Source organism: Paralichthys olivaceus, chromosome 17 (genome assembly GCF_024713975.1).
Source record: "Paralichthys olivaceus isolate ysfri-2021 chromosome 17, ASM2471397v2, whole genome shotgun sequence".
Taxonomy (NCBI): domain Eukaryota; kingdom Metazoa; phylum Chordata; class Actinopteri; order Pleuronectiformes; family Paralichthyidae; genus Paralichthys; species Paralichthys olivaceus.
In genome coordinates this window covers 19,639,387-19,657,800 of record NC_091109.1, presented here as the reverse complement: position 1 = coordinate 19,657,800, position 18,414 = coordinate 19,639,387, and the positions used below count along the sequence as shown (strand labels likewise).

The 18,414-nt window shown below is 41.5% G+C and overlaps 1 protein-coding gene across 1 annotated transcript; it reads right to left on the bottom strand.

Annotated features, from left to right (window-relative positions):
- Positions 1 to 958: 958 nt before the first annotated feature.
- cdh10a (cadherin 10, type 2a (T2-cadherin)) lies at positions 959 to 17,595 on the bottom strand. The gene is made up of 11 exons (XM_020104577.2): positions 17,258 to 17,595; positions 10,993 to 11,287; positions 8,689 to 8,808; positions 8,298 to 8,465; positions 7,963 to 8,144; positions 7,084 to 7,337; positions 6,050 to 6,186; positions 5,839 to 5,960; positions 5,273 to 5,381; positions 4,389 to 4,640; positions 959 to 1,591 (listed from the first exon to the last, which is right to left on the bottom strand). The coding sequence occupies exons 1-11, from the start codon at positions 17,465 to 17,467 to the stop codon at positions 1,101 to 1,103; spliced, it is 2,340 nt and encodes a 779-aa protein (XP_019960136.1). The 5' UTR covers positions 17,468 to 17,595; the 3' UTR covers positions 959 to 1,100.
- Between the last annotated feature and the right edge of the window lie 819 nt (positions 17,596 to 18,414).

Genomic DNA, 18,414 nt, shown 5'->3' with positions numbered 1-18,414 from the left:
ATTTCTTTTCTTAACGTCATTAAAAGTCAGATGTAGAGAACGTCCTGGATCTCAGATGAAACACACATTGGAGTTTTCTGAATAATAGTGCAACTACCCACAAGTTATACTTCTTTTTTAATTCTGCAGAATACAGCCTGTAACACTGATCCTTCCTCTATTATTCTAATATTCTGATTCACAACTATCAGAGAATGAATTCAAGAAAAACAGATATATCTCAGGGATTGAACCGGTGTGAGGAGAAAAATTCATATTGATATAAAAAAAAAACACACAGAACACAACCAGCAATGCTCTTTTTAGTGACGACAACGGAGTGGAAGTGTAGCTGCTTCTTTTGTACGTTGTTTTTATTAAGAAAATAAGTATAAAAATATAAATATAAAACAATATGACTCAGCATTCAAACAGCATGAATTCAGTGTATGACAGTTTTCCTACAACATACACTTTTCCATTACATATTACACCTATATGATGAAATGAATTCACAGTTCGACAAATAAACTGCACCAACCATTCACATGAACATTGCTTGTCAAACAAGGATAGCAAATAGAATATAGGATGTCCATCATTAAAAACACTTGGTAGATTTACAGCATTTAATGGAGTTGGCCGGAAAACCCGCTTGACTCCTTCCCTCCCACACCCAAACCCAGTCCAGTGCCATTTAACATCGATAGTATACAATACTACTATCTGTCAGGTCAATTACAAAACACAATGTCCACACCATTGTTCACAAAAATCCTAAAAGTCGAAGGCATCTTTACTGATTATGACCAAAAACAGTGGAGAATTATACTGTATCTGCAATTATGAGAAAATTCAACTCAGTTCAAGTCTTGATTTCCGTTTCAGCATCCACACGAGGAGATGCATGTGAATGAGAATCAAATAGACAACTAGTTAACTAGCGAACTAGCTAGCAAACCAGACAGATAAACAGATAGATAGCTTGATAGATAGGTAGACGGACAGTCAACTAGCTGAGTGGCTAACTAACGAGACAAAATAGCTGTCTGGCTAGATAGCACCATGAACAGACAAGAAATAAATGGGTTCGAATAAAAGAGAGACGGCCATGGCTTCTTCTAGGTCTCTCTGTCAGGGCTCTTCCCTATGTACATCTCTGCCAACTTTTTGAATTGTGGCCCCCAGTTGCTGAGGTAATCGTAATCCTGGTCCCCCTCAGTGGCCGCAGACTCCAGTGAACTGAGGGATTCTGCCAGCGACCCACTGCCCTCGTACGCATACGTGGCCAGGGAGTCGTAAGGGGGCGCTGTGGGATCTGTATCGTTCTCCTGAAGCCTCCCGTTAATGAAGTCTCTGACATCCGTGTTATCCTTTATAGGTGATGTCCTCCGAAAGGGAAACAGCATTTCGGGTATGATGTCCCTGCGTAGCTTGTTAGCATCCATCACCTCTGGGTTGCGCAGTGTGCCGATATCAAAGGCCTGAGTGTCCTCCTCTCCGCCCCCTTCATCGTTGTAACTGACAACGTTGTCTCTGACATCCTCCTTTGAGATGATCAGAGGCTCCTTCTTCCTCTGTCTCCTCAGGGCAGCAAACAGCACCACGATCACTACACAAAAACAGTGGGAAATACAGAGAGAGAGAAAGCTCAGCACAAGATGTGTGCCTCCCTAACATGTGTCATGCATTAAAAAGCACAGGGGAGCTAAAGCGCAGAGGGGAGACACATTTGCTACCCGTGATAAATCCCCAACACTGCCTCAGGCATTCACCTCCTATTATTAAAGATTCAGTGAAAAAAGCTTTTTCTTTCTTTTTCCCTTGAACGGCACGTTCACTGTATAAAACGCACGGCGGTTGGAGGATTCTTTTTTACACTCTCCAGCGCACAACCTCATATTTCATCTCCTCCATTGTTTTTCAGCTGTAAAAGACGATCGGAGATTGCAGAGTGAGCATGTTTCCAGACAGTGGCACTGTGTGGTTGCAAGTTTTTAAATAAACTCGTAATTCTTCCTTGGGGGGGGGGGGGGAAGCAATCACTTATTTAAGCACAGATCGTTCTCCACCTGTGCTCCTCTCCTTCATTTTCCTTTTTTGTCCAACCAGCAGGTACTGTAGTTGTCTGCTTGCCTCCCACCTGGGTGTTAATTACAACACCTTCAACACGGGTATGGTGAAGGTGGCTGTTCAGAAGAATCCTTGCAAACATTTGTGACTGACCACTGACACGTTTTAGACGGCGCAGAGGAGAGCCAGATAGGGAGCGTCATCCCAGCTCAGCGCCCGCCTGTCGGAGTCAAGCTGAGGTGAATGAGAAAGTCTGTCTGGGGGGGTTCGCGACTCCGTTTGCAAGAGAAAGCTTCGGATAATGAGCAGATGTCATGATATTTTGCTCAAGAGGAGTGCTTGGCATTTAACCTTCACTGCGCTTGATGTGTGAGAGAAGATATGCCTAATGCCAGAAACTGAATTTAAAACTTGAAATTACAGCAAGCAAATAGAGGAGAAGCTGGTCGGGGCTGAAATGCTTGTGTCGGTATAGTTTTGTCAGGGTGCAGATCAAATAACAGAAGAACCTCCACAAAAATAAATCATGGCAGGAGGAAGAGGATCAAAATTCAGAACATGCACACACACACAAGATCTTTGACTGCATCGCACAAGCTTCTACAGCTACATTGAGTCAGAAATGCTCCTATCAAGTACCATGCTTGGCCAATCCAGGTGAGGTTTAGTGACTTATTTCTTATTGATACGCCCTTGACCACAAGCACAACACATTTCTGCTTTTTGCTGGGTAAAATGATAGGAGCTGTAGCTGCTGTGCCCCTTATTCTGTTACATCACGGGGAGGAACGACTGGGTGCTTCAGAATGACAAACCTACTTTGAGCATTCTGTTAAGTGGCTTTATCTGGCAACGAGTGCAGCTTTGAACCACAGCACTATTTTCTGAGGGAGAGCTGGTTGTTATAACCAGATACAGAAACTAACCTATCATCGAATAAACCTGAATTTTAGCACGAGGAATGAAAAAATGCACCTGAATCCACACTTGCTACAATCTGTATTATTTAGGACAAACATTTGTAGAGATTTCCACATGAGTTATTTTGCCTTAAATGGCTTTTTAAAATGTTTTCTCCATAACCAGCGTCTTGTGGTCAAATGAATAATTACTGTCCTCTCCAGCATGATGTGCGTCTGGCCTCTTGGGAAAACATCAGGACGGATGGTTGGGCGTGCAGAGTGTTTGCATCTTTGCATCTGGTAGGCAGCTATTGACCTTTATATGACTTCTAAATCAGGTATGCTACATTAACAAGGTGCATGTTTGACATGTAAATGTTGTCAAATCTTCAGGCTTTCCCAAAAAAACAAAAACATAATAGCAGCGTTAGTAGGAGTTGAGTGACACAGTGTTTGAGTCTCTTTTAACATTGGCTGCAAATACCAGCAGTTCACCACCTACATGAGTAGCCCAGCATTACCTCCACAGCCAAACTGAATGAATATGTTGTGTCACAGGTTGTTAAGAGCTGATGCATTTGATATTGTTGAAGCTGTTTTATCCAAATTCAGGATATTTGAGCTGTTTCGGGTTTTGTTGTGCAAACTCAGTGTAGCATGAATTTAATCCCTATTAACTTCTATCAAGCAAAATGAATAGCAGTTTAAACAGAATGTTCACAATATTGTTATACAATAGAAGGACTAGCTATGGCTGAAAGTGATTTAACCAGAGTTATGCAGCTTTATCCTCAAACCTCAGCACTAGCACAGAGGCCAAAGACCCTTTTAACAATATTGTTCTAAACAGAGATGGCTGGAAACAGAAAAGCCAGACATGGAGTTTTCAGCTAATTCAAGGAGCTGCCTTTATTTGTCCGGCGGAGTCCAGCCAATAAAGTGACCACAGCAGCAAAAAGAAAAATCTTCCTTGGCAGCTGTGATACTGCAAACCTCCCCAAATTGAGATGAATGAGGGAGTTACTGTTTTCTTAAAAATCTCTGTTTGTTAGAAATGAGACGAATGCACGAGATGACCATGTGTAAACTTACTGGCCCGCTGTTTCATAAGCAGCAACAAATCATCACTGTGAACTGCACATTTGTTGTTTTATAATGGAACGCTTGGCCGGTATCGCCACGGTAACTAAGAGGGGCAAGACATTGTGAAGGGTCATTACAGAGTCTAAGACTGAGGGAGCCCCATGTTGTGTAGACTTTAAATCTCTCTGAAGCCAGATTGTGATTTTCCATAGTTGGCGTTACGGATGATATCGATCCGACTCCAGCACAAGGAATGGCTGCGTGAACAAACGGTACAGGACTGACAAGAGGGTTCAAATGTACACGGTCTCACACCTGCACATACACATGCTCATACATGGGGCGACTTACTGAGGAGGATGATGACACAGAGCAGTATGGCCACCAGCGCTCCCGTGGTGAGGCCATCTGAGAAGGGCAGGACCTCCGAGTTACATGACTGCATGTTTCCGCGGCTGTCGCACGCACACACGCGCACAATTAGTGTGCTGGTGCTGCTCTGAATGGGGTAGTCGTTGTCGGAGATCACGACAGGCAGGAAGTACATGCTCATCTCACGTCGACTGAATCCTCCCCTCCGCGTCAGGATATTGGCAGTGTTATCTGCGGAAAGATGCAGATGGGCAAAGCTTGTCATTGATGAGATATTTCAGTTAGAGAGATGATCTTACAGGAAAGGATTTTATTTCCTCTTCTCTCCTGTGACAGACGGCTCCTAATTTGCATCACTAAGGTGTCTGCTCAGTGATTCTAACAAAAGTCTCAAGCATATAAAAACAACTTTTGTTATTCGACTTGAATAAAACAAAATAATTCAATAAATAGATTCAAACACCACTTAATTATTTATTCTGAAAAAATGGATTGCTGCACTTTCTTGTAAAACTCCAGTTTCTTCTCTGCTGCAGTCTTCTCACTTTGTCTCCTGCAAGTCATCGCAGTCGTTTGAGAATAAAAAGGGAACACAGGAAACCAGCGCCTGAAGTTGTCCAACCTTTTTATCTGCAAGCTGCCTCAACTATCACTGTCTTTCACAACACAATGACTCATAGATGTGTAGATCTCTCTAAGAAAGGACACTGACATGAGTAAGTCAATTAAGACAAAACTTTAAACCTTAATCTTTTGCATCAAAGTCAAAACCACATTTCACAAATGTGCTGAAACAACCTTGAATCCAATTTCAAGGCTTCCACTTTGCATTCATTTGAGGATCGTGAAACCAGATATCTCACCTTGCCTGTCGTCAATGGTGAAGTTCGGGTTGGTGGCGCTCATACTAAAGACAAACTTGTGTCCAACGAGGGGTTCGTCCGTGTCAACAGCACTTATTGTCTGAATCAGCTGTGAAGGACAAAACCAAGTAAGAGAGAAAGAAAACACTGAAGCTGTTTCTTTTTCCATCTAAAAAACACACACATCCATTTGTTTTCTATGTTGTTCATAAGATTATCTGAATAATACCCACTCTGTTTATTATTTAACGTTCCCTTATCTCATCGTGTGCGCTCTCAATTTAGCTTTGCATCATTTGCATTGATTCATCATGACTAGGATGGATTATACTCGATAGATTATTACTGTCATTTCAATATGATGAACCCTGCACAACATTATGACTCATGTAGTTACTGTATAAAGCAGGGTGACTGTTAAACTCCACTCTGACCAACATCATTAAGCAACATAATAAGTAATGGTCTGTAGATATGATGACAAATTTGTGTTACTGTCGCAATAAATACAAAGTTAATATTAATCATTTTGACATTTCAAGCGTGAGCTCGTGAATTTTAAGCACCTGTCCTGCTTTGACATTCTCACAGACGAATGTGTCGTAGGACATTGCAAACTCAGGCGCGTTATCGTTGACGTCCAACACTTTGATGAACACAGGCACTCGCGTTGTCTGACGGGGATTATCTGAAAGAAGGAGACAGTTATGAATAGCTTGGAACGGGAGGGGAAATGAAGAGCAACTAAAAACTTGGCATGAGTCTCTTGTCAATTACTTATTTCTGTGGCCACCACGGAGATGTTGTGCCATTTGGACATTTCTCGATCCAGTGCTTTCATTGTCGTGATGGTGCCGTTCACAGAGTCGATGTTGAACAACCTCTCCAGATCCGTATGACGATCAATCGAGTATCTGAAAGAACAAAACAAAAACTTAACTCTTATGCCAACAAGTGTAACAGCTCATTGTGTTTGATCTGTCTCTGTCTGTAATTTAATGCTGTTTAGATCATTTCTTTTTAAAGTTATTCTTCCGAACCTCAAAATATGTTTCACCCATTTCAAAATCTAAATTATTCTGTGTTGTCGAAACATTCATCTTTCCTTGTGCCACCTCATTTGTCATCGTCAACTTTCATATTCCAATGAAACTTGAATATGCAACACTATACCCCTCGTGGCACAGGTCGAGAGTGGCACATCTCCGTGTCAGAGACAGCCAGGCGCCATATGTGTGGAATGGCGGCACTGAGCTGTGTGAGTCGATACAGCAAATTAAGCTCTTTCACTTTGACTTAGTGTTGTGCCACAGAGGGCTTACATAATTCTGGGAAATAAACACTGTCGGTATTCACTTCACAGGGCCGCCGCCATCTTCCACTGGGAAATCACCAGGGGGGCACCCATGAATAATATCCTTTTCTCCCCCCTTCGCACTGACACATGGCGCGGCTGATGGATTAGATCAAGCCAAGTGGGCACGTTTTCGTCCCGACTCTAAAAAGACTAGAGGAGACTTTGTATTCCTATCTTGTGCCGATTGTTTTCTTATTGATTTTAAACTAGTTTAATTAAAGCTGGAACAATGAGTTTTGAAACAACAAAATTACCAGAATGAAGTCTCACACTCTCTGGGTTGGTGAGGAAATCTTTACTTAACAGGTCATTGATTAATGTCTAAGTTGTGAGCACTCAATTCTCAAGGAGAATGAATTTGTTGTGAAAAGTTACAAAGGGGATTTGGCATTTGGCTCCAACAGCCTGGCACTGTTTAGGCCCTAAACACTTCTCATTGTCTCTTGTAGCGTACTTGACTGGCTTGTTGTCAGCATCGGGGTCCCTGGCCGACACCACACCGACGAAGCTGCCAGCAGCTGTGTCCTCATGCACCTCGATGACGTAAGGGTTCCTGGTGAAAACAGGGGACTCGTCCACATCCTCCACTGTTACCTTGACTGTGGCGTAGTCCTTGAACTGCAAACCCTGGATGAATCTGGCATCTAAGTAGGTGTTTTTCACCTCCACTCTGAACTCGTAGTCCCTCTTACTTTCATAATCCAGTGCCTGCAAAACGAAAGAGCATCAGAGGTCAAGCTCTTATTTTTCACAAGAACAGCAGCCCTCCAGGATTCTGATTGTATTGCACTTCATGTGTCGTCCTTTATCTTTCTCATACGGAAAGGTCTTAGTTAAAAACCGAGTGAGGAATACTGATCTGGAAAACTACAAAAAGGTTCTAGCGAAAGACTATTTTAGATTACATTACATTTCACGGACTCAGGGTATCTGATAAATTCTGTCCTCTGTCTTGCATTAATACTCGTTATTAGGGTATTTTTCTAATCTGACGCTGCACTATTCTGCCATCACGCTGAAATGAAACATACATATTAATAATACAAGATAAAAAGAGGAGTCAGCTTCAATTTAAAGTAAAACGTACAGTCCAAAAACTCAATGCTGATTCTTTAACCTTTCAAGAGTTTAATTTTCAATCATGTGCTTAAAAGTTTTAAATCATATTTCTTGAAAGACTTTTCTTCCTTTGAAACATTTGAGCAATTCTTGAAGTGTCACAGCCATCGACACTTATGTAGTAGTTACTTGACTGATGCCAGTTGATGACGATGAGTGAAGCAGTTTAACTTCATAAAATAACGTTTAAAAGCCACAACAAACCGGAGTTTACCTTTTTGATGATGATGATTCCCTCCTGTGTGGTCTGGTCGGTGACAACGTTGAATATGTCATGACCACCGACGATGCTGTACTCCATCTCCGCATTACGTCCGGAATCCGGATCATCGGCCTTGATACGGCCGATAGCGCCTCCGATCTCCGTTGACTCCACAGCGGTCATACGAAAGGAATCTATACGTGACAGTGAGTGGAAGACATTTATCGTCGTCCCATTTGTGTCTGCGGTCGTGTCTGAAGCATGTACGACAGATTTGTGACAAAAGTTCAATCACGTTTAAAAGCCTATTAGGAATCAATACGGGATATGGGGAAATGGCCTCTTACGGTTAGCGAAGCGTGGCGGGCTGTCGTTTACGTCAGAGAGAGTGATGCTGACGGTGGTGGTTCCTGAAAGTCCCCCCATCTGTCCGGCCATGTCTTTAGCCTGGATCACAACCTGATAGTGTTCCTTGACTTCTCTGTCCATGCCGGGCAGAGCTGTTTTAATGGTGCCTGAAGATAAACAGAAACAAACTAAATATGAAGTTTAAAGCAGGAATTAGTTGATATGTTCCTCCAGAGAAAATGTTTTAGTGAAGTACACTTTTGAGTTTGCACCGGGAGACAAATCCTTTTTCAGCTTGTTTCATTCTCACTTTCCAGAGCAGCACAAGCGATCTGTTCATGGACTAACTTTAGAAACTGCCTCCAACAGTTCCCACTGGGTTTGGCTCACCATTTTCAGAATCCACGGAGAAATACGGTTGTCCCTGCAGAATGCTATATACGAGCTTGGCACTGTTCCCATACGTTTGATCATCAGCATCATTGGCAGTAATGGTGACAACAGATGTACCTGCAAACAGAACATGGAAAGTCAATTTAAAAGTCAAAGCAGTGACACTGCACATATTGAGTAAGATCAAGAAACTCCCCCGTCCTTCCCCCGAGGTGAATTTTCTGTAAACATAATGACAGCTTGAACACCAGCGGAGCCCTGATATTACTTCTCTTTCACCGGTTACCAGTGAGTAATGTCTAATTTTCAAATCAAACAACATAGCTATGTAGAAAGTCAAATGAGTTGGCTACAGGAAGGCAGTGATGTCTCAGTACAAACACCAGGAACATACGAATATCAGTGATTTCATATCTGGAGAACTCAAAAGCTGTGTCAGATTTTATCATGAAATGGTGTTGAAGTTGTATCTTTTGATATTTGGGTTTTTTTTCCGGGAGCTACAGCTCATCTCCCGACAATGACTCTTCTCCGTCTAACCTGTGAAACTATAGTGATTCGCTTGCAGACTGTGGCTGCGTCTCCTCTCGAACCTCGGTGAAAATTACTACTTTGATTAACCACAGTGTCGGGTCTCTTTTAAATGTCACTGAGACCGAAGATTTTTCTCCTGCAGCAATATATCGCTGGGTGACCACAGAGTCTGATCCATCATAAATACATTAATACTGACAAGCCAGAATTACTGAGCATATTATGTTGTATTTGTATGTACTGCGTAGTAAGTACATGAACTTTCCTACACACTTTATATAAAGACGTAGAAACGATCTCCACTTCTTCCTACTACCCGTTTGAGCAATCGTGAGTCAGTCTCCGCTGTCAATCACCATCAAATTACTAATTAAAACCAAAATTAGCACTTGGACATAAATCAGTGCGATGCAAACTATGTAAAACAGAGAGAAATATCTACTTACATGGGGAAGGTAGTGTTGACTCTGTTTTTTTGTTTTTTTAAGCGTTCACAATATAACAGGGATCCTAACAAAATGTGCCAAACACTAAATAAATCTCCCACCTTTTAACGTTTGGGTATTTAGGAGTCATTATCTGTTTACAAGTAAGACTGGTAAACATGTAAGCTCAGTTACTGGAGTCACTTCCTTATGTCCTGCAAAATCAACCCAAGCGTTTCAGTAATGCCACACTGCAAATACTGTCCTTGGCATTCAGGGGACCTCTGCCGTGTCCTGTTTGGGTCTGACTGTCTCTCTGCATACTAATGAACCCTTGAACATCTGTCCCACTTAGTCCCAGTGATGGTAGCATGAAAGGGAGCTGCTGATTCTTCATGGCTGGCTGGCTTGATTAACCAGTGTGTTCAGTCAGAACATATAAGGCAGTTTATTAGTCCTGAGATGAGCAGTGCTGACCCTGACCCACCTTTTGCCAGCATTCATGCAGCTGAGAAATCTAAGAACAGCACATTATGAATTCCACTGGGGACATTGCTATTTGTCATATAGACAATTGGCTTTTGATTTACTCTTGATTGCTCCCGTGTATTAATTTGTGGTTGCATAATTGAGGATTGATTTCAAGTTGCATGCATTATTTTCATGAGCTTTGTTTATATTCATGCCAACTGGTTTATTCATATAACTTGAATGGATTGAAGTGGGGCGCAGTGAAGCAAATCCTTAATTGGAAAGACTGTGACAATCTAAACTTTCAATATTTCTACTGCCTATTAAAATGGCAAATGACATTACTTGTCATGAATGCCCAATGAGCCTGACTACACAAATAACAATCACAAAAAAATGCAGATGACTTTGAAGAAGTGAACGCAGTGTCACATCAGACCAGTCCAGTGACTTATATATCCTCTGAAAAGTGTTTCTTCCTTAATGCAATTACATCAATTCTTAATTAAGTAAACAAGGTCTAATGATTTCCCTCACAAATAATACACTGATTATTTTCTCAGTTGATTGTTGAATGATTTAATCCATGAAAAAGGGAAAATGTCAAATATAATTCTCCAGCGCATTAAGATTTAATATTTTGTCCGATAACGCATTCAAAATGATAGTTTGTCGTGATACAAAACAAATCCTCACAATTGCCAAACTGAAACCAGCAAATATTTGGCATTTTTGCTTGTGAGACCATTAAAAATGATTAATTCATTATCGAATTAGAAACCAATTAACTTAAAGTTGTTTTGCTTTGTTGACGACTTGATTAATCCCCAAATATATTCAGCTCTCGAGTCAAAATTAAACCACAACTCACCAACTTCTGACATTTCAGGGACGCTGGCGAAATAGATGTCTTTTGCAAACTTTGGCTCATTGTCATTGATGTCGTGTATTTTGATGTTGAATTCGGTGTCCGGCTCCAGCTCTGCATTGGTGTTTCTGTCCAGGACTTTGGCGTTGAGCGTGTACATAGCTTTCTCTTCCCTGTCCAGCCTCTTGGTGGCGTGAATATCCCCAGACTTCTCGTCAATCAGGAACAGGGTGCCTGCCCCGTCCCCCGTCAGGACGTACTTCACGTTGCCTTCCCCTTTGTCCATGTTGGAGTGCAGCTGAAAATGAGAGACAGACGTTTTATGCGTGGACACAAACCCTGACAAAATGTTTGATGAGGTATTGCATCTTTTCTTGTCAAGTGTGCCTATGACGCAAATTTGAAACAAGGGTTAATTAAATTGTTGACTGATTTTAAATAGAAAATAACAGAGCAGACATTAATGTTGTGTAACCACTGGCTTCAGCACATAGCTGCTTCGAGTTAAATAAAAATAAGGTGTCCATAATCTTTACATTTCCCCTGAGCACCACTCCACTGAATTACAAATCATTCCTCCTCTTGCTGCCAACACGCTTGCTTCCAGTTCTTGACTGGGCATGAGAGTGAATAATATGCATTTGCAGGGGTCTTTTCTCTTTAGGCAAGATTTTCTACCTGGATGCCAAAAAGCTTCTTTTTTATTTTCCTTTTGATAAATGATGAATATGTAAATAAACTATCTCAGGCAGGATCAGTGGTAACACTTGTGAACGTTTAACTCGATCAACTATCAGCTCTCATCTCTTGAGTTGGCCTGTTGAACTCTCTCTTTTTGCTGTTCCCTATCAGATTGGTTGGAGGATTTTGGACACTTCACCGAAACGGCCTCCAGAGCTCTGAAAACATAATGGACTTGGCCCGACTGGCCTTTTTTTCCTGCTTTGTCTTGTGTTTCTGTGACCTCGCACCCACAGTGTCAAGTGTGACGTATTCCATTACTCCAGATCAAATTAGTCTTACATTTTTCTTCCAAATTGCACTCATTGAAAAATGATGAAAACCTGACCTACAGCAACTATTGCTAAAATTAGTCACCTCTGACCTATCCATCACCTTGAAGCGGCTCTTGGCGTCACGGAGGAGTGATGGCGGCACGCTGTGACAGACACTTGATTCAAGCTCATTACTGTAGTGGATCTGTCAGCAGATATATTTAGAGCACTCTCTCATGGGTTCACGTTTTTAAATGACAAGTAGTTAGGGACACAGAATGTACGTCGGTAACTTATTAATATTAATGTCCGCACGCTGTGAGGAAACTAATTATTTTTTCCTGCAGTCGGAAGAGTGATGTCAACAGTACAACTTTGGATGGAAATCAGAAATGTATTGCCTCAGTGTTCGCTATTCTGAATTGGGAAAAAAAAAAAAAAAAAAAAAATTGGGGACGCGTGTGAAAACAAGATGCTGTCAAGTTCAAATGAGTAATATGCACAGTATGTGGAGTTGTTTGAAAGTACTTTCATGCAGATGAACTCCATTATCCAAAGTCTATTACGTAGGAATATCAGTCAGCTTGGATTTTCACATATATTTGCGCTCTGGGACAGTCTATTCATTGTTTGTGAATATGAATTCTCCCCTGAGCTATAGACCACTGAACCAAGGATTTACGACGTGCTGTGGATGCGAAGCCTGCAACTGCTGTTGACTATGAATGACGGGCTAATTTTGGCAAGCTGGGGAGTGTTTGTACGTTTTCTGTTGCATTGAAATGACCTTTATATCTGTGGCGTGCAATTATTCCCCTGAAGTAAAGAAAAAAGAATCTATTCACTGCCACAGTCACCTATTCTCTCCTTTGAAATGCATCGTCTACGTAGTGGTATATTGGCTGTAGGATGCATTAGGACATGCTCACTAAGCAATGCTGAACTCCCCTGCAACAAGAGACGAACGTATTTCATCACTGATATTCAGGACTGAGACAATTCAAACACACTGCGGTGCTCACGCTGTAATAATTAGGCCATAACATCTCAGACCTTGTCACACCACAGCCACTGCAGGTTTTTTTTTTTCATCTTTTGATTATATTCTTTGGGAGTTTTCATCTGATTATTACCATATTTCTCAGTCCTGGTTGTTAATCCTGTAAAAAGGAACAACAAAAACAACAAACAGTGAGCTGTCACAGCAGCCCGCTCCCTTTGCAGCCAGCTGTCTGCAGCATAAGAGGCGTTTTACAGTCTTTGCAGAACCTTGCGTTATGTATTTTTATATCATTCTATGCAGGAGAATGCAACCCTGAGCTCATGCGCTTTTATTAATTATCGGATGTCTACCGTCATGTGTATAAATGGTCATATAGATTTTTTACTGAGTCGGAGGGGTTTTGCACAACTAAGCATTGCTTGCACTGAGTTATTATAATATAACATTTCATCTACAAATAATAACGTCCCCCGTACCTGTAGATGGACGAGGCACTGTGCCAATAACATGGATGATCTGCAGGGTTATCCCATAGAAACAGTATCAACCAGTACGTCACTCAAAGTGGTGATTCAAAATGTAAAAATCCAAACTAAACATATTACAGAGGTGAGTCTTCATATGCTGAACTGCACCAAACTCTCCATCTAACATGCGTAAACACAGTACATCTCGTACAGCTAGAACAGAAAATGGAACTGATACCCCTGTGTGTACTCAGAGTGTGGCACAAAGTGTCTTCACACAGCCTTAACAAAATCAAATGTTAGCACTACCTCGCTATATTTGCAGAGATTTAGAGGCTCTCCTTTCAAGGCCTTGCAGCACAAACACAGCCTTTTCAAGGCCTTACAACAGAAGCACAGAAGAGAGCCTTGATGAGTTAAATCGCCTTGCACAAACACTGAGGAATTGTCAGTAAAGCAGCGAAATCATTGGCAATTCTTGTCAGGTCTCTGGTAAGCATTGCTCGGTGCTGCAAAGAGGAGATAGCAAAATAGAGTGCAGAACGGATACAGAATAATTACTCTTCCTCCCTCTGTCCCTCTGTCTCTTAAGACAGACAGAAAATCTTTACCATTGCAGCGTTGTACTATAATGTATATTATGCAGGTTAAACCTACAGCTGACAGTATCTTTTGAGAGCTTTGTCACAGCTCCGAACTAAAGCCTTGAACTAAAGGACAAGGCCACGCAACACCTCAAGGATACTTATTGGCAAAAATATTCACCCGGCAACATGAGCTACCTTGAATATTCAAATTTAGCGCAGCACATTTTGTTTACAAGGCACAAGACAATGCAGTGCACCGAGAATTTAATAGGATTTTGTTCACTTGAAACACACCAGTCAAATGCTCCAGAATATAAAGTTTGTGCTTGTATTGCTCAGCATTGCAAGTGTTCACACTTCACAGCCCTGCTTAAGAAGTAGGGCACCACAGCTGCACACAGTGAGCGCTCACACTCATTAATGGCTCCGTAAAAGTCAGTTAAAATGAGATTTGAGGGTTTTACGCTTCACACACGCTCAGCCACTCCGTAGTATCTTTACAATTATAAAATACACCAGGCATTTTTTCTTATTCCAGTGTTGACAATTGCTGCTGAGCCGGAGCAAATGCCGCAAACCTTACTCTTACAAATGCAGTTCGTCATTGTGTGGGGTATCAGTCAGCAGTGCGTGAGCCTCAAAGCACCGTGTCTTTTGAGCACCTTTGATAAGCAATATGAGCTGCATTTATTATGCAGTGTGACTGTTCTTTACATCTCATTTGATTGCCGTAATCAAGAAATCAACCTCAAGTGACAGTTAGTGAGTGTGTGTGGGTTGATTGGAGAGGTTTGATTGAATGTGAAATAAACAAGGTGCTCCCACAGTGCTCTGCAAAGACCATTAAATAATCCTTATAAAGGCGACCACCGAGGCTGAGATGGCTTTGTGCATTTAAGTGCTTTTTGCATTTGGTTTTCATTCCTCTTTCATTCCCGTTCTACCTCTCTCATCCAATCTATTTAGTTTTCCTCTGCCTCTCTAACTGTCTGTTGCTACGTGATTGTGCCTTTCTATCGCTCGTCGTCCTGTCCATCCATCTCATTCCATCTGCCTTCCATTTATCAATTATTACGTTCATTAGGTTTGCTATGTAGTTATTTTCATTATTGATTGATTTTCCAGTTACGTCGGCGACAAATCGATAAATCGTTCTTTGAGAGACACGTCACAGGACAGTTTGAGAGTACTCCCCGAGCCAAAGATGCACATCCTAGTGTTTATTAAAAACTGGAATCAGAGAAATTTCGCCATTTTTAGGATTAACAAAATGGTCGTCAAATTGAGGCTAATAGTTATTTATAGATTTTCTTTTGTTTTTATGTTCGTCTGTTCCATGTCCTGCTGTTCTTATTTATCAGTCTGTAGAATACGTCTTTATCCAACTACCCACACACTATTCATCATCCATCTGATTGGGGCAGAACATTTTTATCCAGCGATGAATGTGCCAATTATTTTTCTCCAACAATTGGCTAATTTAGTCAATTGTATTCATAATTCCCCAGAAGCCACAACAATGGCTTCCATTTGCTTGTTTTAGTCTGACTAACTATACAAACCCCTGAAATGTTCATTTTACTATCCTGTGTGACAAAGAAAAAAAAAAAACACGAGCTGGAAGGTTTGGAATTATTTCTTGTGGGGAAAAATAACTGCTCAACAAAATAGTTTTCATTTGAGTTTCAACTCAATAGACTCGTTGATTAATCGATTAATATTTGCAGGTGTCATTCGCTTTATATCGACAAAACCAACCAGAATCTGTCGTCATCTCAGACTGCCTCAATTTCCCAAAACCTCAAAGTTAAACTGACGGAATTAGAGTTACAGATTATCCACAGCCTCTTTTCTAAACCATAATGGCTGCCCTATTTTCCCCTCGATCATTTATCATAGCCTCATGTTTTTTTTTTTTTGACACTTTAATAGAGAATGATATTGGACACAGGCAAAGTGGAGAACTGGTGAATGCGATTGCTGTCATGCCACAGAAGTTTGGTGCCAGAGAGCATCAAAGGGGTTGAGAAGAAAGCCACATGACACCAGTCACTGACACATCAACAGACGGCCCCGCTCATAGTTAGCATTTGCTTCGCTGCTTCATCATACAACACAACAAGGTGAATTGCATTGGCCCTCTTGATTGATATGTTTTCTTCCTCCTCCTCCTCCTCTCCCTCGTTCCATTTTATTTCCACTGTTCCCTTCTCTTCACCACATCAGGATGACGGTTTCTGCAAAAAGAAGTTGTCATATCCCCCTACTCAACCTTGCACAAGACACTTGTTTACTCCAGAGAATGAGGTGTGTGATGAAAGCCAGCTTCCTCTGAGAAAATTGGCTGTCGACAGCCACCTCATTTCCCTCCCTCGAGTTGATAACTGCAGCGTTCCCCATCACACCTGTCTTTATAGTGCTATAGTTCGGGCGAGCTGACAAGAACCTCTCTGATCTGGGTGGGTGAGGAGGTGGAGCATTGTCCCAGAACTCGGCTTTCTGGTAATTATTTGGAGAAAAGTGTCTTGCAAGAGCTGTAGTTTATTTTTAAATTCACCCTTTCAACCACTCGTGGGACAATCTCACACTGTTTTAAGTCAGATGCCTTTTTTTTTGTCCGAGAATAGTATTAAAATACATTATTTACTAAAAAAGGAGACACATCGTCCATCTTCACTCTGAAGCCAACTTGTTTGGGCCTTGACGTGATGGACAGAATGTCCAAGTACACTTATGCTGTATTTCTAAAAGGAGGGTGACTAACAAGTTCTGAAGTTTGGTAAAAAGTTTTATATATTTATTCTTACATTCAGTTTCAGTGTCAGTTTTTAAATGACTGAGCAGGAAGAGTCACCGTCCACTCTCTTCATTTTCCGTCCCAGTGGCCGTTAATTCTCCTGAAGGGGTCATTTTGAATTGAAGGAGTCTGTTTGTTTGATGGCCCTGGATTTGAACAGGGGTCGTCAACAGGAAGTTTCAGCTCGATTACTCGTGACTCACGGACCTTTGATATCATTGATTGATGTTTTAAGACGCTCGGCTGATGAGCATGACGTCCTGCTAAGTAAACTCCCAGACTTGCTGTGTATCTGATAGCTCCGTTTAACAGCCAGTTTCCTGGCAGCCCATTCGTCTTCGGCCAATTACATCAAACACCACTTCAACAAGCTAAACCTTCTATAATTACTCCGCAGACAATGCGTTCGGACACGTTACCTTGCCGACATATTGATGGTCATTTCCTGCGTATTCCTCGAGCAGAAAGAATTGATTCCACATCCATCCACGTTTGGAGCGCTGGAGAACCCTCCCATCGCTCTCTGCCATCCCAAACAGTTTCCCAATATTCCCGGGTGTGAACGGCAGGGCGCTGCTGGGCCACAGGATAGAGAGCATCAGGAGGAGCAGAACCTGATTGGTTAGCATGGTATCCACTCAGCTGGGGAATGTCCTGGGTGACTTCTGAATTATGGTAGCAAGGTTTTGATAGGACGAGCACTGGAAGGCAGTGTCATCAGAACAGACATTGTATTCCTCTCCGGGATGTCCGTCAGATTCCTGTGAAAAGAAAAAAAACACTTTAATGACACTTACTGTATATATTGGATTACTTTAAATCCTCAAACCTGTGCAGGCTGTAACACTTTCACTGTGCGTGTCTTTGTATTTGTGCTGTACTTACGAGATCGCAAGTATTTACAACTATTCAAACCCAAATTGGAAACGTGTTTGGGTATATTTCTTTCATGCAATGTAAATAATTGAATAACAAGTGTATGGACACACAATTTGCAGTGGGAGTCATTATTCAAACATGGAAACGGCTTCAAGTAAATACAATTCAATAGACTGATATTACCAAAAAGACTCAGGTCATCATCGTGGTTGCATTAGCAGCTTAGTGAATGTCACATTCCAGTTCAATTGAATCACATAAACTGCATATTGTTGTCCGCTCTTTGTTTTGCATTACAAAAGGTCAAAGTTTAACGTATTCATGTTTGCTGCCTGCAGCATTTATTTATTCACTACATTTGTTGTCCTTTAATCTGGTGTAGCTGCCCTGCACAGTTTCTGTCTTCTAACAGTACAGATGCTCTGTGATGCTTCGGTACGACCTTGCCCTTTTGTTACAGGCAGGTTATTTTTCTATGCCGAGCTTGAAAGAGTGAGACAAACTTCCCTAATTATAAATTGCATCACTGTTGATAATGTAAACACTACTTCAAAGCCGGGGTTTAAAAAGCTTAATATGAGCATCTGTCGCAGCATAAAGCTTCTGACACAAGCAAAAGCCAACCACTGTAAAACGATCCACTAAAAACTCTTTGGATGTTCAGCCTCACACTCATTCAGTTAAAGGGTAACCTCCA